The sequence below is a fragment of the Aquarana catesbeiana genome, linkage group LG01 (genome assembly GCF_042186555.1).
Source record: "Aquarana catesbeiana isolate 2022-GZ linkage group LG01, ASM4218655v1, whole genome shotgun sequence".
Taxonomy (NCBI): domain Eukaryota; kingdom Metazoa; phylum Chordata; class Amphibia; order Anura; family Ranidae; genus Aquarana; species Aquarana catesbeiana.
In genome coordinates this window covers 748,115,937-748,142,636 of record NC_133324.1, presented here as the reverse complement: position 1 = coordinate 748,142,636, position 26,700 = coordinate 748,115,937, and the positions used below count along the sequence as shown (strand labels likewise).

The 26,700-nt window shown below is 41.7% G+C and overlaps 1 protein-coding gene across 2 annotated transcripts in view; it reads right to left on the bottom strand.

Moving 5' to 3' along the window:
- The window catches only part of GUCY1B1 (guanylate cyclase 1 soluble subunit beta 1), a 142,322-nt gene that overhangs the window by 27,134 nt on the left and 88,488 nt on the right, over positions 1-26,700 (bottom strand). For both annotated transcript variants that reach the window (XM_073605629.1, XM_073605637.1), the window contains 3 exons: positions 24,117-24,347; positions 22,236-22,352; positions 8,122-8,255 (listed from right to left, as the gene is read on the bottom strand). In XM_073605629.1, coding sequence (XP_073461730.1) covers positions 8,122-8,255; positions 22,236-22,352; positions 24,117-24,347 — 482 coding nt within the window. The remainder of the gene's footprint in view (positions 1-8,121; positions 8,256-22,235; positions 22,353-24,116; positions 24,348-26,700) is intronic.

The window sequence follows — 26,700 nt, the reverse complement described above, 5'->3', positions numbered from 1 at the left end:
TGTGTTTAACCAAAAAGAATACCAGAAAATACTTTTTTGGAACTTTATCACATTTATTTTTGTTCAAGTTAATTTTATAAGTAATTATATATATTATTCAATTTTCATAGTTCTTAAATTATATTAATTTCACTGTTCACAATGTGGTCCGTGGCAAAAATGGTAATTTTATCATCCTGTAGGCTGGCATGTCTAAATGGTACTCCCATTTCCTTGCAAGCTATCATTTTTAAAAGTGATCCCACTGACTCCTTGTAAGGGGGCCTCAGTTATGGCTTACAGGAGTTGTAAAGGCAGAAGGTTTTTCATCTTAATGCATTCTATGCATTAAGATAAAAAACCTTATGTGTGTGTCAGCCTCCCCAGCACCCCCCTAATCACTTACCTGAGCTCCTTCTCTCTGCAGCGATGTCCACGAATGTTTTAGCTGTCCCAGACTTTCCTCCTGATTGGCTGAGACAAAGCAGCGGCGCCATTGGCTCCCGTGGCTGTCAATCAAAATCAGTAAGCCAATCAGGGGGGAGAGGGGCGGGGCTGGGTTCAGGCCAATGGATGGATATACAGAATAGAATGGATATACAGAACTCTGACTCGGCTCGGGTGCCCCCTGTAGCAAGCTGCTGGCTGAGGGGGTACTCACCAGAGGAAGCGGCCAAGAGAGCAGAAGAGGGACCAGAGAAGAGGAGGATCCGGGGTGGCTCTGTGCAAATCCAACTGCACAGAGGAGGCAAGTATAATATGTTTGTTATTTAAAAAAAAAAAAACAAGCCTTTAAAATTACTTTAATTTATCTTCAGAGTACTTCAAATTCTCCAAAACCCCACTGACTTTTTTTTTTTTTTATCCAAAAAAGCGGTTTTATTGAAAAACAAGTAGATACAGTCCAAAAATCTTCAGGTAAATTATACAAAATAAATGGGTACGTTTCCAGAAAGGGTAAAGATATAACAAAATACATTTGAATATTTATATTAATATAGTCCCTATTACCAATCGAAATGTTTACTATGTCTAGTTCCGCAATGTTCCCCACCCTCTGTCCATAACAGGCTGGGCTATCAAACACAATTTAAAGCTAATGCAGGGTATAAAATACATTCAACCACTGTTAAGGCGCAATAACCTGTCCATGACCAGGTCATCCGGGGCTAGCCCAGGAGTACCAAGCCATGGCTCCCAAAGTTTTTCAAATTTTTTTTAACAACTCCTGTGTTGGTATATGATTTTTTTCATTCTCAGTGTATTGCCTAGTGCGGTAACCCATTCCCTAACTGAAGGAGGCGTTTCAGACTTCCAGTGCACCATGATCAACTTACGGGCCATGAAAAAGGCCCTGGTGAGGGCTTCTCTGACGTGAGGGTCCCATTCCAATTCATCTAGCATATTCAAAATGCAGTGTCTAGGGTCCAATGGAATTGACACCCCAAACACCGCACTCAGCAAATCTACCACCCCCTTCCAATACACATGTAATCTGGGGCACCGCCATAGCATATGTATTAAGTCTCCGTGGTCTCTTTTACATCTAGTACATGTTGGAGTGGAGAGCAATCCCATATTATGTAACCTGTGAGGTGTATAATATATTCTCAGGAGTGTATATAGTTGCGTTAGTCTCTGCGTTACGTTCAGTGAACATACTGAAACTGACTGAAGAGCCTCCTCCCATTGATCCTCATCTAAGGGTCCTACGTCCAACTTCCATTTGGTTTTCACTGTCAAGGGGTGTTTTGTAAGATAATTGTGGAGTAAGATGCTATAGCTCTGGGAAATGAAACCTTTAGAGGTCTCTGCTGCTTTAAGTAAAGCGATAAGAGGGGTCGAGTCTGTGTGCCTATCAGAGGTTTTTGATTGAGTTGTAAAAGCATGCCTAAGTTGCATATAATAGAAAAGCATGTGTGCTGGCAGTCTATAAAGATCCCTCAAAGAATCAAAAGATCACAATTTACCTTCACTAATTATTTGCGTTAGGTAAAAAACACCAAACCTCTTCCACCTCTCCGCGTGTTGTAGTTTAGCCAGCTCTGGATAGGATTCATTTTCCCAAATAGGGCTATACTCATTGATGCCTATCGCCTCCTGAACATACTTAGTTTTATTCCATACTTTTTGTATAAGGGCATATGTGGGGAAACTCTTGAGGTTTTCCGAAAGTTGATACCTCTAGGACGATTGGAACAGATTTTCCACCTATCATGTGGAGCATTATATATTCTGAAGCGCTAGGAGACCTGTCTGTAAGGTCTCCCTCCATAACCATGGTACCTATCAAATGTTGCATTTGCGATGCCAAGTAGTAAAGCCATGGATTCGATAATGCAAGGCCACCTTCATCTTTGGGGCGTTGGAGATTTTCTAGTTTTATCCTAGGTGGACGATTTTTCCATATGAGCTCACGAAAAATGGCATTCACTATCCTAAAAATGGGATCACTATGGGTGAATTGTGCAATATGTATAGCAATTGAGACATAAGAATCATTTTAATTAGATTCACCTTGCCTGCAACTGACATACACAGAGCATTCCAGGTCTTGACACGTAAACGGAATCTAACCAACAGTGGGGAGATGTTTAACTGACTATATTCCATGATCTTTGGGGAGACCTGTATCCCCAAGTATCTAAAGGAGGCAGCTATAGGTATATCCCCCACCCACTCTTCATTTAGGAGTTGTACGTCATCTATCGGCATTAGGGCTGATTTGGTCCAGTTTATTTTTAGGCCTGAAAATTCCCCAAAACGAACCACTGTATCCATTGTGTTTCATAGTGATTGATCCGTATCTCCCAATAGAATCATGGTATCGTCGGCATAGAGCATCACCTTCTCCTGTCTATCGCCATAGCAGAAGCCGGTGATATCCTTGTGATCTCTAATCCGGATTGCCAGTGGCTCTATTGCCAGGGCAAACAGCAGGGGGGACAAAGGGCACCCCTGCCGCGTGCCCTGGCCAAGAGTAAAGGGCAGTGACATTCTACCCGCCTCCCTAATTATCGCCTGAGGGCAATGATATAACAAATGCACCCATGAAATGTACATTTCACCAAAGCCGAACCGCCTCATTACCTCCCATAAATATGGCCATTCCAAACTGTCAAAGGCTTTCATAGAGTCTAGTGACAACAGAGCCCTCTTACCTTTATTATCCAACAGGGATTGCATGTTAAGAAATAATCTTCTAAGGTTTATTGCCGTGGATTTGTTGGGCATAAACCCCGCCTGATCGGGGTGTATAATTGAGGTAATAGCCTTATTTAACCTGAGAGCCAAAACTTTAGCTAATATTTTTATATCGGACTGTAGTAGGGATATCGGTCTGTATGAGGCCGGGTCCACTGGGTCCTTGCCTGGTTTTAAAATTAACATAATGTAAGCCTTAGACATAGAGGGCGGTAGGGTATTATGCTCCCTGGCGGTCTTAAAAACATTAAGTAGCTTGGGAAGTAGTATCTCAGAGTAATTTTTATAAATTTCCATGGGGATGCCGTCCCCCCTGGAGCTTTACAGTTAGGGAACTCTGCCACCGCTGCCTGTAACTCCTCCAAAGTTAAAGGGGCGTCTAACTCTTCTCTCTGGGAAACCGAGAGATGCGGAAAAGCAATTCCATCCAGGTAACTGGACAAGTCCCCAGAGCTGCACCTCGAAGAGGAACAGTATAATGTTTCATAGAATTCTGCCAGCGTTTGCAGTATCAGATCCGGGGAATGTACCAGCCGCCCATCGGCATTTTTTATGGATCCAATTATTGGGGATCTCTGTTCAGAATTAGCTATTCTAGCCAAAAGGCGGCCTGTCGTCTCACCCTCCTCAAAAAAGGCGGTTTTAGGAAAAAAACTCTTTTTGTACGCTGAGGAGGCCAGCAGGTGCCCGTACGCTGATTGAGCCGACTGCCAGACCTCCCTAGTGGAGTCGGTGGGGTCTTGGACATATTTTGCCTCCAGCGAGTGAACCTGTGATTCCAGTGCTTCCCGTAATGCCTCAGAATGTTTTTTAATCTTGGTAACCTCACTACTAAGTATTTTCTTAAGATAAGTTTTAAAGGCCTCCCATTCTGCAAGAACAGACAATGAGCCTGGCTGACAGGAGAAAAACTTCCTAATGTTCCCCTCTATATCCTCATGGGAGGTGAATAGCTGTAGCCAAAAGGCATTAAATTTCCAGGGTACCTTTGGGAGTGCGGATTGCTGGGATACAATAAGATTTATCACCATATAGGAGTGATCAGATACACACCGAGGTTTATAAGAAATGTCTGAAACTGAGGGGAGCATAGCCGAGTTTCCCACTGCCAAATCTATCCTAGATAATGATCCGTGTGTTTTTGAGAAACAGGAGAATTGTTTAGCAGTGGGATTTCGGTGTCTCCATATATCCAACCAACCCACCTCCTGCAACAATCTAGCCAGACGAGTTGTCCTGTGGGGAGTTGGTGAGCTTGGGACCGGGTGTTTATCCAGGTCCGGTGCCAGCCAACTATTGACGTCTCCCACTAGTAGCAGCGGGAGGTCCGGTTTCCCCTCCAGGAATTCCAGAAGGAGTCGGAGTACCCGAGCATCAAACGGGGGAGGTATATAAACACAGGCCAACACACACTTCAGAATGCCAATGCGACAATGCAAAAATACGAACCTTCCCTCCTGATCTATTTTCGATTAAAATTCCTGATAATCCAAGGAGCTGTGTATCACTACACTCACCCCCCCGAGAAAAGGAGGTGTGAGTGGAGTGATACGACCACCCAATCCATCTATATTTCATGCAACTTTTAGAATCAAATGTTAAATGCTTTCCCTGCAAGCATATAACGGCAGGATAAAAACTCTTTTAGACATGAGAAAATCATAGTGCGCTTAAGGGGGCAGTTCATGCCTCTAACATTCCAGGAGATCACCGGGGAGCCCGCCATTTCAAAAGCAAAGTCAGCAGCGGGGAAGGGCTATTAAGCGGCTTCCTTGTAAAGAAATCACCGGGAACTTGGTTGAAGAATTGGTGGTAGACTTCTGTGGTAACAGGATTCCATGCGTTCAATGGAAAGAAGATTCCTGGACTGCAGGATGGATCATGTTGTAAACGATAACAGGGCACAATGGTGCCAATGAACAATAGTGCAACTGCACTTGGGTAGATCCATGTACGGTATGACACTCTCACTTCAGTAAGAGACCATGCAAAACTGAAAAGTATGATCATCCAAATAGGCCTTGCCAACAGAGCAAATCTACTGGTTGTAATACGGCCTAAGAGTAGGCCAACTGGGAGATAACGCATCTCAAGTTAAGTAAGGGGGAAGTTCACAGTTCACTTCCTTTCACTTAAGAGATATAGGATGATCCCCGGCATTTAGGTAACGTGGAAAGAGCCGGATATGATGGCGGGTGATAAAAAAGGTAAAGAAACAAAGGCAGAGTTAGGATGGCTGCGTTGCAATCAAAAAAGGATTATGGCATCCAGACATATAGACAAGCCTATTTTTACCCAGTACAATGTCCCAGTCAGTCACCTTCCGCATCCGCACAGTGACGGCGTAGTGCCTGTTCGTTGTGATCTAGCCAGGCAACCGCTTCTCTAGCAGATTAAAAAAACTGTGCATGTCCTTCCACTGTCACTCGCAACTTCGCTGGGTAGAGCATGGCGTATGGTAATTGCAAGGCTCTGAGGCACTTCTTTACCTCACTGAACTTAGCTTTATTTCTCTGCACCTCAGCCGAGAAATCTGGATAGAATGACACTCTTACTCCATTAAAGGTAACATTGGCCTGCTCCCGCGCACAGCGTAACACTGCCTCTCTGTCACGATAATGTAGCAGCTTGGCCAACATTGGCCTGGGAGGAGCACCCTGTGGAGGAGGCTGTCCCGGCACTCTATGGGCCCTCTCCACTGTAAAAAATGGGGAAAAAGCTTCATGGCCGAATATCTCTACCAGCCAGTTTTCCACAAACGATGTGGGATCCTTTCCCTCAGTTTTCTCAGGGAGGCCAACAATACAGACATTGTTTCTGCGCAAGCGGTTTTCAATGTCCTCTGCTCTGTTGTATGTGTCTTGGGCCATGCGGTATGCTGCCTTGGCTTCTCGCGCAAGTGGGGGTAACTTCTCCTCTATATCACAAACTCTGCTCTCTACTGCAGTTGCTCTTTCTCTAAGCTTTTGAAGGTCTTGTCTAGGTAGAGATACCTCTTCTCTCAGGCCCCCAAACTGCTCCTTCATATCAGTGACTGTAGCCGTGCACATATGAACAGCCTTTAGAATATCAGCCAGTGTGGGCTGCTCCAGGTTTTCTGGTATATCATCCGGGGGGGGGGGATGAGTAGTGTTGTCCTGAAAATGTGCAGGAGTACTGTCTGTATCATGGCCCCATTCAGCCTGTGTAAATAGATCTGCTTCCTCCCCTCTGCTTACCGTCCTCCCCGCATCCTCATCCACCAGGCCCTGCAGTTTTTGTGTGTAGTATAATATGTCTCTGTACTGCTCCTTACCCGGTGCTTTCAGCGTTTTTTTACTGCAATTATCCCTGGGCTTGTCGGTCGTTCGCAGCGTGCGCTGTGCTTTGGCTGCTGCAGCGGCGGTGCCATCTTGGGAGTCCGGTCCCGCCAACTCCAACAGGCCTCGGCGGGTCTTCCCCCATGTTCAGAGGGCCGGTGGTGGGTCCGGGTGATGGAGGGTCTCGGAAGCCAGCTGGGGAGCCGAAAAAAGCAGCATCAGGGATGCCGGGGAAGGATCAGACAACGGATCAGGCAGGAGCTGTGAGAAGTGCGTCCTCTCACATGCCGGTCTTGGCCACGTCCCCGCCACCACGGACTTTTAAGATTTTACTGACCACACAATTTTGGTTCATAACTGTCACCCCCTCCCTTCACCTTCATTTTGGCTGTCAAGTGAGATGGGTAACCTCAATGGCCAAAAGGAAGGTGTGGGGGCAGGAGTAAGGACAGATATGGACCAGGCAGCTGTGTATGTCAATACTTGTCTAATGGTGTGTTTTGTGGATCTTTAGGTACTATGAAGATAAACTAAGCTGACAAGCAGGTATCCGGATGTTCCTGGACCTGGGGCCACCTTACATGGTCACAAATATGCAGCGAGTGAAGTCAGAACTCCTGATCTGCCTGACTGGTCTGCTTAGTGACTCTTTAAATGCAAAATCTAGAGGATCACCATGTCAGTTAGGAAGGTAGACTTTTTGGAAGGTGAGTAACAATAGCCTACATAAGCATACATACTGTACATACCTGTTATACTGATATTTGTTCCTGGTTGGTGACTCAGAAAGTGGTGAAGTAAAAGTATTAATTAGAAAACCAGCCAGATGCGTATTCAATACATAATGCATGTAGCTTGTATCATAAATTCTGACAGGGGCTCTGGGAGGGATCAGTAAACAATATCCTGTCCAAAAAATTACACTGTTTCTTCAAAATTCTAAATTTATATTACCATTTGGTGAGCCAATATATAAGCATCGTTGGTTGGATTTAGACAGGCCTTGGTTATAGAATGGCACAACAACAATTATAAAATAAATATTGATCACTGTTCATGGATACTGGGGGTTCATCACTGTTTTATTGATTTTGGTGGTTTTATGGTTTGTGTCATTAGTTTTTATTTATTTCTTATTTATTTATTAACTTGTGGCTCTAATAATAGGGTGTGTGTTGTGGCCCCTGAAACGCTTTGGCTGTTTTTTTATGGTCAAGGCCCTTTCGCCTTATGGTCTGGCTCCCATTTGTGATTGTTTCTTTTTTTAAGGAATCTTATCAACTCCACTGTGAACAGATATTAAAAGGTACTGATTCTTATGTAATATATAAATATCAATCAGAAAACAGCTCACTGAAGACTCCAGTGCTGGGTGCTCAGACCGTGGTCCTTCAAAAATGGACACAATGTAAAAAATATTGTACAATATACTGTAACAATCAATATATTAAAAAAAAAAGTCTCCTTAGAATAATCCGATCTGTTATGGGTGTTAAGACTAAATATAAATTTGCAGTGTCTGAATCCCTAGTAAAACTAATGATTTATTACATATAAAATATAGCTGGAGCTTTTAATTTGTTTCTATAAAGCTGCTCTAAAGTTTGCTCAGAGATATTTGACAAACATGACAGCTTACCTTGGAGAGCAGAGGAAGAGAATGTTGTCAGCTTCAGGCAAGTAGATCATCTGTCCTTTCAGCCGAAGACAACTAATTTCATTGACAGTCAGTTCATCTTCTGTCTCTGACTTTTCCACATCAAGTAAACCTTCCTTAAATAAAATATTATGATATGCATTATATTAGAATACATAGTCACTTTTCTGCACATATTCCACTTCATTTTAGGACTTTCCAGGTTATGGAGAGTATACTGGCAAACTATTCTTTGGGGAATGTACTGGCGACTGAACCTAAAAACAATGTACCAGAAACCGAAACTAAGGAGAATGTATTGCAAGCTTGCTTATGGAAAATGTTTCCGGGGCCTTACCTAAGAAGAACATATCAGCAAACTAACCTAAGGAGAAACTACCACAACCTAACCTAAGGAGACTGTACTGGAAAACTAACCTTCTTAGTTTAGATTTCCAGTACACTGTACTGGAAAACTAACCTAAGGAGAATGTACCGACAACCTAACTAAACAGGAATGTATCAGATATCTAACCTACGGAAAATGTCCCAGTAAAATAACCTAGAGCTGCATGATTAATCATAAAAGAATCGTGATCTCGATCCCCCCCGTGCGCGATCTCCAGCCTGGATTAACGCAATTTTCGGGTGTCCCCGGGATGCAGCGTGGACCTGAGGATAAGCCGTCGGAACCAACGTGGAACCCAAATGGCGCCAATGCCAGAACTGACGTCAGCAGAGAGCGTGATGCGGTGGATGCCTGGGCGGTACCATGTTTCTTTGTCAGAGACCCCGGCCGGGAAACACTAGCATTGATCCGAGCAGGCATGTCATTCTTTTTCTAACATGTGAGCTTCATTATGACTGCACAATCACATCCAGTAATCTCAGTCCTCTCTATGTCACCATGCACCACTCTGCGACCCGGGGTTTGTCAAGCCCTGATACATATAGATGGATATATGTCTCTCTCACATACATACACATATTTATAAATATATATATATATATATATACTGTATATATATGTGTGTGTGTGTGTGTGTGTGTATGTAGAGTAGAAAATGGAGCCTGCTGCCTGGGCTGTTGTCAGCCCCAGTGACTAACCTGAAGGGGCGCAGCCGGGCGCAACATTGCCAAGCAGGTGTCCCAATATTTTCTAATGCCATGGGCGAGGAGGTGCAATATCATCAGTGCGCTGCGCAGTCTCATAAGTGCCATTTTTTGAGAATCACGATCTTTATTCTAAGCAAAAGAATCGTGATTCTCATTTTGGCCAGAATCGTGCAGCTCTAATGTAACCTAGAGAGAACATCCTTGTGGCCTAAGGAGGTACTGGTAATCTAATCCAGTGTTTCTCAACCTTTTTTCAGTCAAGGCACCCTTTAAAATTCCACACAATCGCGATGCACCCCATTCTAAAATGAAAAAAAAGGTATGATACACCCTCTGTCTTGTATACAGTTTTTGGGCAATTTGTAGGTATTTTGCTAATGCACCCCTGAAGACACCCTGGTTGAAAAAAGGCTGATATAATCTAGTCAGAATGTACAGGAAATCTAAACAAAAGATAGAGCAGCAGCAACCTAACATACGGAGATATTGTATGCTGGTTAGCTAACCTAAGCAGAATGTGTCAGAAACTTAATCTAAGAAGGGAGTACAGGAAAGCATCCTAAGGAGAATGTACCAGTAACCCAATTTAAGAAGAATGTACTGATAACCTAACTTAAAGAGACTGTACCAGTAATCTAACCTAAGGAGAATGAATGTACTGGTAACCTAACTTATGGAAGATGTACGGTAATAGATAAAGAAAGCATAGGGTGCATCCAGAGTGTAGCAGTATGCAAACTCATTTATTCACATGACAATTGTCAACTTACAAGACAATGTAGTGTTAGCTGTATGTATTTTTAAAGGGACAGTTCACCCAAAATTTATATTTTATTTTTTTCTTAGATACTGAAAGGCAGAATGTTAGAGAATAAATTCATCAGTTTCAGTTGTCTCTTGGGATCTATTGGTTAGATCTTTGAGCTTGAGTTACTGGGTCTGCACATCTACTGTTGCCATTATGAAAAGTTGTCACTCTCTCTGCTAAATTAGAATTTATTGTATATTAAGTAAAATGCAACAAGATATGCTATAGTACCAGTACAACTCATTTACGCACACAACAATTGACAACTTACAAGACAATGTAGTAATATCGGGCATATACATGTAGAAAAGTCATTCAGGGTCAGCTTCTGGGCATGGACCTTCGCAGAACAGGATGAGCTTCCTTGGGAGGGATTGCAGCACCTGTAGCTGTAATGCATAGGAGACACCACCAGAGGCAGCAGACTAAGTGTAGCAATAGGTGAATGTAACTCACATAAATAAAGGGTTAAAAGCCTTATAACATGTGGCTCTTCCGCCTCAATCATCCAGATATAGGGGGGCCGAGTGAGGTTCAGCTGTCACTGGTGCCCATGGATGTAAATGGAAGACCTGGAGAGCACTGGGAGACCACAAGATGGCCTACAGTGGACAGCATGTGGCTCAGGAAGTGATGTCATGTGTGTGGGTGTGGTTATGCCTTTCAAGGCGGGGCTGCATTAAAACTAAAGCTATTGATTTGAGAAAGAGGCAGCCCCACCTTGAAATGCAAAACCACGCCCACACACGACTTCACTTCCTGAGCCACATGGTCTCCACTGTCGGCCATTTTGTGGTCTCCAAGTGCTCTTCAGGGCCCCTGTCCACATCCATAGGCGACAGTGACAGCTGAACCCGGCTCTCGTACATCTGGATGATTAATGGATGATCGGACCCGCGTGAGGGGGAAGATCCACATGTTATACGGCTCTTAACCTTTTACTTCTGCGAGTTGTTATTTACATAGTTTTCATTCACTATTACACTTAGTCTGCTGCCCCCGGTGGTATCTCTCTTTGTATTACAGCTACAGGTGCTGCAATCCCTCCCAAGGAAGCTCATCCTGTTCTGTGAAAGTCCATCCACAGAAACTGACCCTGAATGAGACTTCTACATACTCTACGTATATGCCAATATCACTAAACTATCTTGTAAGTTGCCAATTGTCGTGTGCATAAATGAGTTGTTATACTGTACTTATACTATAGTATATCTTGTTGCATTTTGCTTAATATACAATAAATTCCAATTTAGCAGGGAGACCGACAATCCCTCATAATGGCAACAGCAGATGTGCAGACCCAGTAACTTAAGTTCAAAGATCTAACCAATAGATCCCAAGAGACAACTAAAACTGGCCCAAGAGACAATTGAAACTGGTGGTTTTAGTCTCTAACATTCTGCCTTTCAGTATCTACCCAAGAATAAATATTAATTTTGGTTGAACTGGTCCTTTAAAAATATATACAGGTAACCTTAGTTTAACTCCAGTCTCTTTCCAAATGTAAGTCTATTGCCCTTGTTCGCGTTCTCTGTTTATTTATAGGTACAGCAGTCCTTGTATTTTCTGGAACCCTGCCCAAATTTCTTTAATAACTTTAATGTTACTGTAGTCAAAAATGTACTATAAGCTTATGCTAATAAAAAAAAAAGAAGAAAAAAAAGTTAAATATAGGAAGATGACATTGACATTAGAAGTATAATGAGCCTAAACAAACCATCTGTCTATACCCTGACAAACTGTTATTGTTATGGATAATAGGACCAATGTAACAGTCGCAATCTAAGCAATTCAAATGAGTAAAATTATTTTACATCCTTTCCCTTAATATTAAAGGAAAGCCAGCAATGAATTGCACAGCCATCACAATAAAAGGAAGGGACACTTCATTAGGCTGGCTTGGCACTATGCAAAGTATAAACATTCAACTTCAGTCTTTACTTGGCATAATGAGTTGCTATGATCCTATGTATTACAAATAAAATCTCACTGTATATTTTAAAATTGTATTTTAAATTTTTTTTCTTCTGAGACATGAACCATGGATAAACATAGCCTTAAAAGGAAATATACTGAAAATATAGTGGAACTGGAATCGAGCTGGCTGTGTGTTAGAATTATGTATATGCAGAGCTTATTGGACACTTTTCTAAGTATGAAAAAAAAAATAGAAGATTCAAGCAGACCTTGTAATATCTGTTTATTGTCATATAGGTTTATTCAATAAAGTAAACATTAATATGCAAAATGTAGTAACCCTGAGCACCCAAATCAACAAGTCACTGTTCTGACTGCTCTAAACTCCTGAAAAGGGAAATCTAGTTGGTTGCTACGAAGTGCATAGTATTATCATTACTCTTTCCATCACCTTAAGTCTTTCTCTGTAGACTCTGAATGCTCAGTGAGATTTTTTTGGATGCTATGGGGTTATGGTGCTTAGTACACAATCATGAATCTTATACAGTAGCTCCTTTATTAATTTAGCAGTTATTTGAATATTGTAGAATATCTTTTCGGCGTAGGGGGTTCCCCTCAAGGTCCATACCAGACCTAAGGAGCTGGTATGCTCTTGGGGGGGGAACCCGTGCCGGTTTTTTATTTAAAATTGGCGCGGAGTTCCCCCTCAAGATCATCTGAGCACAAGTCGCGTGCCGAAGTCGGATCATGCGAGACGGCAATCCAACTTTGATCTGACTTCAATGATAGTCAATAGGCTGAAGTAGGATCAAAGTCGGACCAAAGTAGAACAGGGAGCATTTCTAAAGTCGGAACGACTTGTGTCGGACCAGTTAGGACGGCTCCCATAGGGAAACATTGGATTTCACACGTCATGCGACATGAGCTCCCAATGTCTGAGCGTTAGTCAGACCAGTGTGAACCCAGCCTTATTGTCAAAGCTTAATTGAACAAGCTGAGGTTAGAAGCTGATTGGTTACCATGCACAGCCGCACCAGATTTTGCACTCTCCAGTTTTAGTAAGTCAACCCCAATGTTATCCTTAAGAAAAAAAATATGACCACTAACCTGGATGTGGTATAAATATTTCACTTGTCGCTTAAAGCCTGCCATACGTTGAATGTCTATACCCAGCCTTACCCTTGTAAATGCTGATGCTTCTTTGCATCGCCATTAACCCTCATGTGTGCATTCAATGTATTTCCAAGAAATATGCTAGACACCAATGTATGGGTAAATGCCAATGCAAAAGCAACATCGACATGTACAAGAGTATGATCCTTGCAGGCTGTACATGCAGCTCCCCAAGTGCAGGAAGGAGATTTACACTAGGCATAAAAATGATTTAAATCACCTATTTGCAGGAAAACTTTTTTCTTTAGTTCCCACTGATTATAACACAAACCAATATTCTAATTATTAACAGATCTACATTTTATTTCTAGCTACAATCTAAAATCCCAAGAACCTTAACATACTTATGTATACTAGATAAAATATATAAAATCATCGATCAGCCTGCTGGTAATATTTAAATGTAGAAAAAATGTAGAATCTACAAAAAGCAGAATAGTCAATGTGAATCCAGCCACTATCATAAATTCTGTAATTTCTCATGCAGCTGGTATCCTGGAAAGAACTCCAGAAAGTACTGCAGTACCAGGTGTTTAAAGCTTGCAATACATACATCCTCTCCAACAGTCCAACACCTATAAGCTGCTTAACCAGTTACCGACCGCCTCGCGGCGATGTACGTCGGCAGAATGGCACGGGCAGGCAGAATCACGTACCTGTACGTGATCTGCCTCCCACGGGGGTCCGATTGGACCCCCCCCGATGCCCGAGGCGGTCGGCTTCTGTCCGGGAGCGATCAGACGTGAGGGGGAGGCCATCCATTCGTGGCCCCCCCTCGCGATCGCTCCCAGCCAATGAGAATCTTCCTCTGCCTCTGTATAGTAAACAGAGGCAGAGGAAGTGATGTCATCGCTCCTCGGCTCGGTATTTTCCGTTCCGGCGCCGAGGAGAGAAGACATCCGAGTGAGTGTAAAACACACACAGTAGAACACGCCAGGCATACATTACACCACCCGATCCCCCCCTGATCACCCTCCAATTACCCCCCCCCCCGTCACAATGACACCAAGCAGTTTTTTTTTTTTCTGATTACTGCATTGGTGTCAGTTTGTGACAGTTAGTGTGGTAGGGCAGTTAGTATTAGCCCCCTTTAGGTCTAGGGTACCCCCCTAATAAAGTTTTTACCCCTTGATCACCCCCATCACCAGTGTCACTAAGCGATCGTTTTTCTGATCGCTGTATTAGTGTCACTGGTGACGCTAGTTAGGGAGGTAAATATATAGGTTTGCTGTCAGTGTTTTATAGCGACAGGGACCCCCATATACTACCTAATAAATGTTTTAACCCCTTGATTGCCCCTTAGTTAACCCTTTCACCAGTGATCAGCGTATAACTGTTACGGGTGACGGTGGTTAGTTAGTTTATTTTTTATAGTGTCAGGGCACCCGCCATTTATTACCTAATAAAGGTTTAGCCCTCTGATCGTCCGGCGGTGATATAACTTAGGTTTTAGGGTCAGATAGGGTCTGCATCGCCCCAGGCAGCGTCAGGTTAGCGCCAGTACCGCTAACACCCACGCACGCACCGTACACCTCCCTTAGTGGTATAGTATCTGAACGGATCAATATCTGATCCGATCAGATCTATACTAGCGTCCCCAGCAGTTTAGGGTTCCCAAAAACGCAGTGTTAGCGGGATCAGCCCAGATACCTGCTAGCACCTGCCTTTTACCCCTCCGCCTGGCCCAGCCCAGCCCACCCAAGTGCAGTATCGATCGATCACTGTCACTTACAAAACACTAAACGCATAACTGCAGCGTTCGCAGAGTCAGGCCTGATCCCTGCGATTGCTAACAGTTTTTTTGGTAGCATTTTGGTGAACTGGCAAGCATCAGCGACCTAGTACACCTCGGTTGTAGTCAAACTAGCACTGCAGTAACACGTGGTGACGTGGCGAGTCCCATAAGTGCAGTTCAAGCTGGTGAGGTGGCAAGCACAAGTAGTGTCCTGTTTCCACCAAGAAGAAAACAAACACAGGCCCGTCGTGCCCATAGTGCCCTTCCTGATGCATTCACCAATCCTAATTGGGAACCCACCACTTCTGCAGCACCCGTACTTCCCCCATTCACATCCCCAACCAAATACCAAATGCAGTCGGCTACATGAGAGGCATTTTCTTTATGTCCTCCCGAGTACCCCTACCCAACGAACCCCCCCAAAAAAGATGTCGTGTCTGCAGCAAGCAAGGATATAGGCATGACACCTGCTATTGTCCCTCCTGTCCTGACAATCCTGGTCTTTGCATTGGTGAATGTTTTGAACGCTACCATACACTAGTTGAGTATTAGCGTAAATTACAGCATTGCACAGACTAGGCACACTTTCACAGGGTCTACCAAGATGCCATCGCATTTTGAGAGACCCGAACCTGGAACCGGTTACAGTTATAAAAGTTACAGGTGATATATGCCGAAGCGTGGGGGCAGCAGGGGTGGAGGAGCGATTTGCTCCTACCTTTTGTGGGAGGATGCCCCCCTGCTTCGGCATATATAAATGGTGCATGTATGCCCATCATTAGAAGTGGGTGGACGAAGGGAGGTATTCTAATGGTGGGCATACCCACCGATCAATCTCTTTTTTTCGTTCAGCCCACAGGCTGCATGAAAAAAAAAGATTACAATATATGCCCAACAAGGACCAGCAACGTACTGGTATGTTGCTGGACTATGAGTGGTTATACCAGAATGATGCCTGCAGGTGTAGGTATCATCTTGGTATCATTCTTTTCAGCCAGCGGCTTTCATGTAAAAGCAATCCTAGCGGCTAATTTGCCTCTAGACTGCTTTTACAAGCAGTGGGAGGGAATGCCCCCCCCCCCACTGTCTTCCATGTTCTTCTCTGGCTCTCCTGTCCCAACAGGGAACCTGAGAATGCAGCCGGTGATTCAGCCAGCTGACCATAGAGCTGATCAGAGACCAGAGTGGCTCCAAACATCTCTATGGCCTAAGAAACCGGAAGCTACGAGCATTTCATGACTTAGATTTCGCCGGATGTAAACAGCGCCATTGGGAAATTGGGAAGGCATTTTATCACACCGATCTTGGTGTGGTCAGATGCTTTGAGGGCAGAGGAGAGATCTAGGGTCTAATAGACCCCAATTTTTTCAAAAAAGAGTACCTGTCACTACCTATTGCTATCATAGGGGATATTTACATTCCCTGAGATAACAATAAAAATGATTTAAAAAAAAAAATGAAAGGAACAGTTTAAAAATAAGATAAAAAAAGCAAAAAAAAATAAAGAAAAAAAAAAAAAAAAAAAAGCACCCCTGTCCCCCCCCTGCTCTTGCGCAAAGGCGGACGCAAGCGTCGGTCTGGCGTCAAATGTAAACAGCAATTGCACCGTGCATGTGAGGTATCACCACGAAGGTCAGATCGAGGGCAGTCATTTTAGCAGTAGACCTCCTCTGTAAATCTAAAGTGGTAACCTGTAAAGGCTTTTAAAGGCTTTTAAAAATGTATTTAGTTTGTCGCCACTGCACGTTTGTGCGCAATTTTAAAGCATGTCATGTTTGGTATCCGTGTACTCTGCCTAAGATCATCTTTTTTATTTCATCAAACATTTGGGCAATATAGTGTGTTTTAGTGCATTAAAATTTAAAAAAGTGTGTTTTTTCCCCAAAAAATGCGTTTGAAAAATCGCTGCGCAAATACTGTGTGAAAAAAAAAATGAAACACCCACCATTTTAATCTGTAGGGCATTTGCTTTAAAAAAATATATAATGTTTGGGGGTTCAAAGTAATTTTCTTGCAAAAAAAAAAAATTTTTCATGTAAACAAAAAGTGTCAGAAAGGGCTTTGTCTTCAAGTGGTTAGAAGAGTGGGTGATTTGTGACATAAGCTTCTAAATGTTGTGCATAAAATGCCAGGACAGTTCAAACACCCCCCCCCAAATGACCCATTTTGGAAAGTAGATACCCCAAGCTATTTGCTGAGGGGCATGTCGAGTCCATGGAATATTTTATATTGTGACACAAGTTGCGGGAAAAAGGCAATTTTTTATTTTTTTTGCACAAAGTTGTCACTAAATGATATATTGCTCAAACATGCCATGGGAATATGTGAAATTACACCCCAAAATACATTCTGTTGCTTCTCCTGAGTACGGGGATACCACATGTGTGAGACTTTTTGGGAGTCTAGCCACGTACGGGACCCCGAAAACCAAGCACCGCCTTCAGGCTTTCTAAGGTCGTAAATTTTTGATTTCACTCTTCACTGCCTATCACAGTTTCGGAGGCCATGGAAAGCCCAGGTGGCACAAAACCCCCCCAAATGACCCCATTTTGGAAAGTAGACACCCAAAGCTATTTGCTGAGAGGTATAGTGAGTATTTTGCAGACCTCACTTTTTGTCACAAAGTTTTGAAAATTGAAAAAAAGGAAAAAAAAATTTTTTTTTCTTGTCTTTCTTCATTTTCAAAAACAAATGAGAGCTGCAAAATACTCACCATGCCTCTCAGCAAATAGCTTGGGGTGTCTACTTTCCAAAATGTGGTAATTTGTGGGGGGGGGGGGGGGTTGTGCCACCTGGGCATTCCATGGCCTCCGAAACTGTGATAGGCAGTGAAGAGTGAAATCAAAAATTTACGCCCTTAGAAAGCCTGAAGGCGGTGATTGGTTTTCGGAGCCCCGTACGCGGCTAGGTTCCCAAAAAGTCCCACACATGTGGTATCCCCATACTCAGGAGAAGCAGCTAAATGTATTTTGGGGTGCAATTCCACATATGCCCATGGTCTGTGTGAGCAATATATCATTTAGTGACAACTTTGTGCAAAAAAAAAAAAAAAAAGTGTCACTTTCCCGCAACTTGTGTCAAAATATAAAATATTCCATGGACTCAACATGCCCCTCAGCACATAGCTTGGGGTGTCTACTTTCCAAAATGGGGTCATTTAGGGGGGGGTTTGTGCCATCTGGGCATTTTATGGGCTTCAAAACTGTGATAGGTAGTGAGGAGTGAAATCAAAAATTTACACCCTTAGAAATCCTGAAGGCAGTGATTGGTTTACAGGGCCTCGTACATGGCTAGACTCCCAAAAAGTCCCACACATGTGGTATCCCTATACTCAGGAGAAGCAGCTGAATGTATTTTGGGGTGCAATTCCACATATGCCCATGGCCTGTGTGAGCAATATATCATTTAGTGACAACTGTTTGTAATTTTTTTTTTTTTTTATTATTCAATCAATTGGGACAAAAAAAATAATATTCAATGGGCTCAACATGCCTCTTAGCAATTTCCTTGGGGTGTCTACTTTCCAAAATGGGGTCATTTGGGGGGGTTTGTACTGCCCTGCCATTTTAGCACCTCAAGAAATGACATAGGCAGTCATAAATTAAAGGCTGTGTAAATTCCAGATTTGTAGGCGCCATAACTTTTGCGAAAACCAATAAATATACACTTATTAACATTTTTTTACCAAAGACATGTGGCTGAATACATTTTGGCCTAAATGTATGACTAAAATTGAGTTTATTGGATTTTTTTTATAACAAAAAGTAGAAAATATCATTTTTTTTCAAAATTTTCGGTCTTTTTCCGTTTATAGCGCAAAAGATAAAAACAGCAGAGGTGATCAAATACCATCAAAAGAAAGCTCTATTGGTGGGAAGAAAAGGACGCAAATTTTGTTTGGGTACAGCATTGCATGACCGCGCAATTAGCAGTTAAACGACGCAGTGCCAAATTGTAAAAAATGCTCTGGTCAGGAAGGGGGTAAATCCTTCTGGGGCTGAAGTGGTTAAAGCAGAACTAAACACACTGATGTAATGGTTTCCCAAAAAAGTTACATTCAAGACATGCCTCTGGTGATGAATATCAAGGTTGCCAGTGTGCTTATGTCAGCTCTCAGCTGATCTTTCAAGCCCTCAAATGGCTGGTGCCATAGCTGATCACAATGGCAACTACAGATGCAAACTGAGGTCAGAATGGCACCATCCTATCAAAGATAGGGAGGTTTAGTTATGCTTTAAGGATTATGCTTTATTTTTCTTATTAATAGCTAAATCAGTAATATAAGAAAAAAAAACAGCATAATAGTATATCAGATGCCACAATATGTATGTTTTTTGCTATCAGAATTTTAATCCACATGAGAATCTCTTTTTCAAGTATGTATCAGAACAAATAAGGATCCACTATAAGTCACTTATATGGGTAAGTAGCCATATATCACTAGTCATAGCAAATATCTCTCTATATACAGTGGGGAAAATAATTATTTGATCCCCTGCAGATTTTGTAAGTTTGCCCACTTACAAAGAAATGAGGGGTCTAGAATTTTTATCATAGGTGTATTTTAAATGATAGATACAGAATATAAACCAAAAATCCAGAAAAAAACACATGATACAACGAGTTGCAGTTCAGTGAGTAAAATAAGCATTTGATCATCAAGCAAAATGTGACTTAGTACTTGATGAATAAACCCTTGTTGACAAGCACGGAGGTAAGACGTCTCTTGTATTTGGTTACCAGGTTTGCACACATCTCAGGAGGGATTTTGGTCCACTCTTCTTTACAGATCTTTTCTAATTCCTTAAAGTGGATGTGAACCTTCACATATACCCAGTGAAGTGAACAGCCTCAGATGATACAAAGGGATGAAATAAATCTCCTTACATAAGTTGTACATGTATATCTGCTGAATTCAGCTTTCTATACTCTTTAGAAAGTTCAGATTGTGTAAGGAGATTTTCTCCTCCTGGTCAGCACTGCAGTGAAGCCTGGGCATACAGCCAAGACAGCTGATTGGAAGAAAGACACACACCCCTCTCCTCATAGGTAGAGATTTTCAGAACTGTTCGTTGAATAGTTCAACACTCTGCTAATTTATTTATAGCACCCTCCCCAACACAAAACTCAGGCTGCTTTTATCTCAGTTGACAGAGAACTAGTCATACGTTATCAGGCTGATAACAGAGAAAAGGAGCAGGAGACAGCTATGGGACATAGTGCTTTGAAGAGATAAGAAAACACTGCAGATATATGTGGCCAGCTCAAATTTCATGAATCAGGTTTACATTTACTTTAAGAGTTCTTATCTGTCGCTTGGCAACTGGAAGTTTCAGTTCCCTCCATAAATTTTCTTAAGGATTAAGGTCTGGAGACTGGCTAAGCCACTCCCTGACCTTAATGTGCTTCTTCTAGAGCCACTCCTTTGTTGCCTTGACGGGGGTCATTGTCATGCTGGAAGATCCATCCATGACCCATCTTCAGTGTTCTGGCTGAGGGAAGAAGGTTCTAATCCAAGATTTTACAATACATGGCCCCGTCTATTGGCCCCTCAATGCAGCAAAATCGACCTGTACTTTTAGTACAGAAACAGCTCCAAAGCATAATGTTTCCACCTCCGTGCTTGACTGTGGGGATGGTGTTCTTATGGTCATAGTCAGCATTTTTCTTCCTCCAAACACAGCGAGTGGAGTTAATGCCAAAGAGCTCAATTTTGGTCTCATCCGGCCACAGCACTTTCTCCCAATCCCTCTCTGAATCATTTAGATGTTCACTGGCAAACTTCAGATGGGCCTGTACATGTGCCTTCTTGAGAAGGCGGACTCTGTGGGCTCTGCAAGATTTCAATCCATGGAGGTGTATTGTGTTACCAATGGTTTGTTTGGTGACTGTGGTCCCAACTGCCTTCAGATCATTCACAAGCTCCTCCCGTGTAGTTCTGGGCTGATCCCTCACTTTTCTCATGATCATCCTTACCCCATAAGGTGAAATCTTGCATAGAGCTCCAGACCGAGGGCGATTGATAGTTATTTTGTATTTCTTCCATTTGCCAATAATCACTCCAACAGTTGTTTTTTATCACCAAGCTTCTTGCTGATGGTCTTCTAGCCCATTCCAGCCTTGTGCAGGTCTACAATCTTGTCCCTGATGTACTTTGACAGCTCTTTGGTCTATGGACAGGTGTCTTTTATACACATAACGAATTGTCGTTAGGAGTACCTTCTCAAATTGACAGGACTAATCTGTGTACCAGATGAGCTTATGCTGTAGCCAATCTGTGGGAGCCAGAATTATTGTTGGTTGGTAGGAGATCAAATACTTATTTTAATCACTGAATTACAATTCAATTTATAACATTTATATCATGTGTTTTTTCTGGATTTTTGGTTGATATTCTGTCTCTATCATTTGAAATACACCTATGATAAAAATTATAGACCCTTAATTTCTTTGTAGGTGAGCAAACTTACAAAAGCTGCAGGGGATCAAATAATTATTTTCCCCAATATACTCGGCTCCATTCACTAAACAGTACTGCTTTAAGATCAGCAGTAAAATAGCTCATAGTGTTTTTCAAAAATTTTTTTGCAATGATTCAAAAATAATTTCAAAAATTAGGCATGTATTATTCCATCAACATTTTCAGTATTTATCTAGTGAAACTGATCGGTATTTCACAGCATGACGTCATATCCATTGGGATGAATAAAGTAGACAGGGATTGGAACACCAGTCAATCGTTAGTGTTGTATGTATCCCCGTTAAAGCCTGGTACACACTACAGTTCTTTTTTCGTGCAACCCCAAGGGTTGCACAAAAAAGACTGACAGCTCCAGTTGGGAGCCGCTGTACTAACCATGCGAGGTTAGTCCAGCGATCTCCCCCGGGAGTCGGTCAGCTGCTGGTTTTCCAGCCTAATGGCCGGCTTCTGATGGACAGACCGACAAACACATGGGCAGAATGTCGGCCGGTATTTTTTGTTCTGGCAAATGTCTCCCAACATTCTGCCTGTGTGTACGTGTCTCAAGCCTAGTACACACGGGCCGAATGTCAGGCGACATCGGAATATATAAGGGGTAAGAAACAAATATTCAGATCTTTAATCTGAAAAAGTGTCAGGAGATATGGTTTGTTCTTTATGGTTGTTCCATCTCAAAATAGTGATAGTTAACTATAAACAGGACCGCAAACATATTGTCAGGTTGTCAGCTTTGAAATGCTCAACAAAAGACATTTAACATCTGCTACAATCCTGCTGTCTAAATGCCACATCTCCCTGTGCTCTTTTCACATTTTTGTGTTCTTTATCTACTGAATGCTTATCTCTTTACAGCATATCAGTCTATAGGTTTATTAAAAATCAATTACCTTACTCCGCAGGACAAACACAGTGTTGATGTGAGACAGGATACCATGAAAGCTAATGTCAATATGTGGTCGCACCAAAGTGAACACAGAAAGCAGGTTACAATTTCCAGGCTGCAGCTGTAAAATGATGGAACACACAAGAAGAAATCAGATTAAATAGGTATATTAGTTTGGTATTTCTATTGATGGAATCCTAAAAAAGTCTTAGAATACACTTTTACAAGAGGCCACTGTTTTCAGAAGAATCGGTTCAAGTATTTTGGGGGTAAATACTGAATGTCTTCGCCTTTCTGATTCTATACTAACAATCTGGTTTGTTACCATCTTGCATCCTTAAAGTATAACTAAAGGCAAAACCTTAGTTTTGGATAGAGTGGAGAGGGATTAGAACCTCTGTCAGTTTTTATTGCTGTCTGTGTCCCTATTAGGGAGATTCACTATCTATATTGTCCTGTTTTTTTTTTTACCTAGAAAGGTAATAGAGGGTAAATCTTCCAATGGGGACAATAATTTTTATAATCTGGGGGGGCCCTCAAGGGGATCCTTTAATTTGCAGGAATTTGCTCTCACTTTCTGTTTTGGCTATGCAACAGGAAGTGAAGGTAAATCTCCCCAATAGGACACATATGGCAAAATGCTGACAGGGGTTATAATCCTTCCTTACTCCATCCAAAATGAGAAAAACATTTTTTGCCTTCAATTCTACTTTATTGCATGGTTTGCTATTGACAAAGCTTCCACAGAAACTGTTACACAATCCTTCTTTTCAGGGAAGGACTGGCCTAGGTAGATTTCTAGCCAGTACTGGCAAGGTAGGTTTTTCTAGCTTCCTGCTCCTTATTCAGACCTACAATCATAGCTGGAAAAGGGAAGTCCTCTAGCACCAACCTGCTTTGAGGTTTTTAGATGTTATGAGACCTAATGCCAAAAGCCAAAAAGAAAGCTGATGTTGGAAAATGTGAAACACTGTGGGGTTGATTTACTAAAACTGGAGAGTGCAAAATCTAATGCAGCCCAATCAACATATAACTTCAGCTTATTCAATTAAGCTTTGAGAAAAAAAACCTGGAAGCTGACTGGTTTCTATGCAGTGCTATAGTAGATTGTGCACTCTCCAGTTTTAGTAAATCAACCCCAGTGTCACAATAAACTATGTTCTTTGGGAACAACCACATTTTACCAGGCCAACCAACCAACCAGTGAGGCACCTTGGAGCATTTTGTACAGTACACCTTCTTCAGCCCACAACAATATGTCTCTACTATGATACTATGAAAGGCTAATTGGTTGTGTTTGGTTCAGACCAAGTTTCCAATTTTCCTCTGCTCCTTATTTAATAAGTCAAAAAAGATTTACATATAGAAAACCACCAAATGTTCTGGCTACAGAAAGGTAAAATTTGATGCTATGGGTTGATGTCCTTTGCACATGTGATTTTCCTGGTGAAGTAAAGATCAATAAATCTCCATCATTATGATAATTTGCTGATGCTTCAATTGTGAACTTCAGAAGATAATTTTTTGGTGTTGTAATGAAAATTGTATAACATGCTAGAAATGTATGCTGTTTAAATTTGAAATTAAATGCCTTGGCGTTATTAAGAGAAAGATCATTTTAATGATATAAAAATTATCAGCCTACTTATAAGAAATTGCACACTTATGTAGACACAATAACGAGAAGGCAATTGGAAAAACTAAAAGACTTTTAGCCCATAGTTTATTATTGCCCTTCTTGGCCAAATAGTGTCTTGGGAGTAGGCATACTTGGGAGTATGAACATACTTGTGTTTGTGGCTACCTGGTAAAGATCAATCAGATGATTTTCTTATGTCTTAATATTTACTGAAAATCTGTATCTCTACAGAAATAAAACAATTACCTGTGGCAAAATCCTGTAGATGGCATTCCCACACTGTGTAACAACAAGGTCTCTGTCAAACATTATATGGAATGGAAAAGCCTTGCAGAATGTGTAGGGGCTAATGCGTGATTCCTGGGTCCCATTTTCTTCAAACCTGTCCAGATCCTCATACAAATCCTCCTCCTTAGAGTCCTTTTCTTCTATCAAAAATTGAGTGTGGTCACATTCTTCATTTCTTTGCTGAACAACCTTATCAAAATCAAAAAAATTACTGTTATATTTTACTCTAAAGAAGAGAAATATTGTAGCTAGTTAATACTCACTACTATATATTGAAGCTGACTTACTAAAAGTAGTTGAAAACGTTTAAATGAAAAACAATATTATCCAATCATATGCAGATGAAATACATAAACAAGAATTTCCTTATTGCATGATTGGATAACTAAAGTGAACATTCTAAACTCCTTTAGTAAAATCAGCTTTACTGTATATGCAGATAAGATATGTTACATAAGAAAATATAGAAACGCTTATCTTTCAGTCAGCCATATTTTAATTATTTGGACCGAGTTTTAAAAAATGGAATAAAGAACAGGGGTACTTTTATTCACAGCCACTAGGGATGGGCGAACTTATGCTGGGGCCGAACTTTCGCTGTTCGGACGATCGGTGAACAGCCGAACAAAAAGGTTGGCCCCCTGAACTGGCCACAATGCAATGCGGCGCTGAACAGTGCATTGCAAGCCCTGATTGGCTGAAGGAGAGAAAGCTTCAGCCAATCAGAGCACAGAGCACTGTCAGAGTCATGATTGGACACAGTCATCATGACTTTATCCAATCATGGCTCATTCCTGAAAGTATTCCTTCCATGGCAGCCATTTTCAGTGTGATTTTGGTGTGGAGAGGGATAGAACAGGGCTCTGTTCAGTGCTATTAGTTAGTGTGCTATACTGTGCTATTTTGCTTCAATTGTCAGTGTAGAATATTAGTTTAGTGTTAGTCTAGGGATAGTGTGAGTGTAGTGAGGAGGACCATCATTCAGCTTTGCATAGTGTGCAGCTAGAGTAGGGACAGTTCAGATAGTTTCACTGTAGTGTAGTGAGACCATGTCAGTAATCTTTACATTAGTGTATAGCTACTAGGGTAGGGACAGTTCAGATAGCGTCAGTGTAGTGACGTTTGAACACCATCTATTTGATTGTGTTACTGCCAATTTAACGTCATATAGTTTTGTGTGCATTACTGCCAGTTTAACGCTGTTGGATAGCGACATGGTTTAATATCTTACTTCTGGTATTTCACTTCCTGGTTGACACAGCCAGGTAGGAATGAAACACATCAAAGCTTTGTGATCAGAAGAACAATGGCTTGGCTCAAGCCCACCTGCTGTGACATGTGTGATTACAAGCTTCAAAGAGACCACTGCTGCCAAGATGTCTATTGAGATTTGACACAGGGCTAATAGAGACGCTGACCCTAGTGGACAATACAGCATGTTTCCTGAAGAATGGGCAGATATTTGAAGGATTACCTCTTGGCGATTTCTATTGGATGGAAGGCAAATGGGGGTGGCTACAAGTAGGTGTGTATGTTTGAATGAAAAGAGCACACACACAGGCAGTTCTTTCTCTCTGCCCCTTGCTCTCTCTGCTGATGTTGGTCTGTGCAAGCCTCATGTGGCTCAGCCATCTTGAGGCCTTGCTCTGGGTGCTCGTTTCAGCCTAAACTCCATGCAGCATTGAGCTCTCCCTTTTCAACATCTTGAGACTGACCAACCAAGGATGTGATAAGTATATTCTTGTATTACATGTTTGATTGTTGTTATATGTTGTAGAGGTATGCTGTTTAGTATATTGTGTTCTGATTGTAAGCTATGTAACATTGTAATACCCTTTTAATACTTTTACGTTGGTTTCCTAACTCCTTGGGAAATAAATAAGATATTTCTTTACTAACCGCACCGTGTGTTTGGTTTCATAGCTAACCTGGTATTATTGTGATATTAACAATAACGTGCTCAGAGTTTAATTAAACTAATTACAGGGACTAGACAAATTAATACACAGATGTAATATTAATTATTATATCGATTACTTCATTTGGCACCCCAGAAAGGCGTGTAGGATTTATTTCTGCACAGAATTCACAAACCCTAATGTATTTTTGTTTTTGAGTCCCTGTAAGCATAAATCCTCAAGTACACCCAGAACTGAAAATCGTCTCTAGTGTGGACAAGATTGGCGCTGGCTTGCGAATTCTGAAACCACGCTTGGATAGTCATGAAGATTCTGTGAAATATTCCATCATGGAAACGTAGAACCTGGTGAGATCTTTGGCTGGTATATGTATATATGTTAAACGTTGTTATATTGTTAAATGTGCTTTAGGCCTGTAACCAGCCAATGGTGCTGGCAAGTAAAGGGCTGATCACCCTTGGTTAGAGATTGACAGGAATTACCATACATCTTTGAGGAAAAAGTGTGAGAAATATGTTATTTAAATTTTTTTTTTAAGTTTTTTTTATTTTTTTAATTTTTACCCACGTGAGAGTGAAATAGCTCTCTGTTCCGATAGGAGTTCAATGTGGACTGTAACCTAA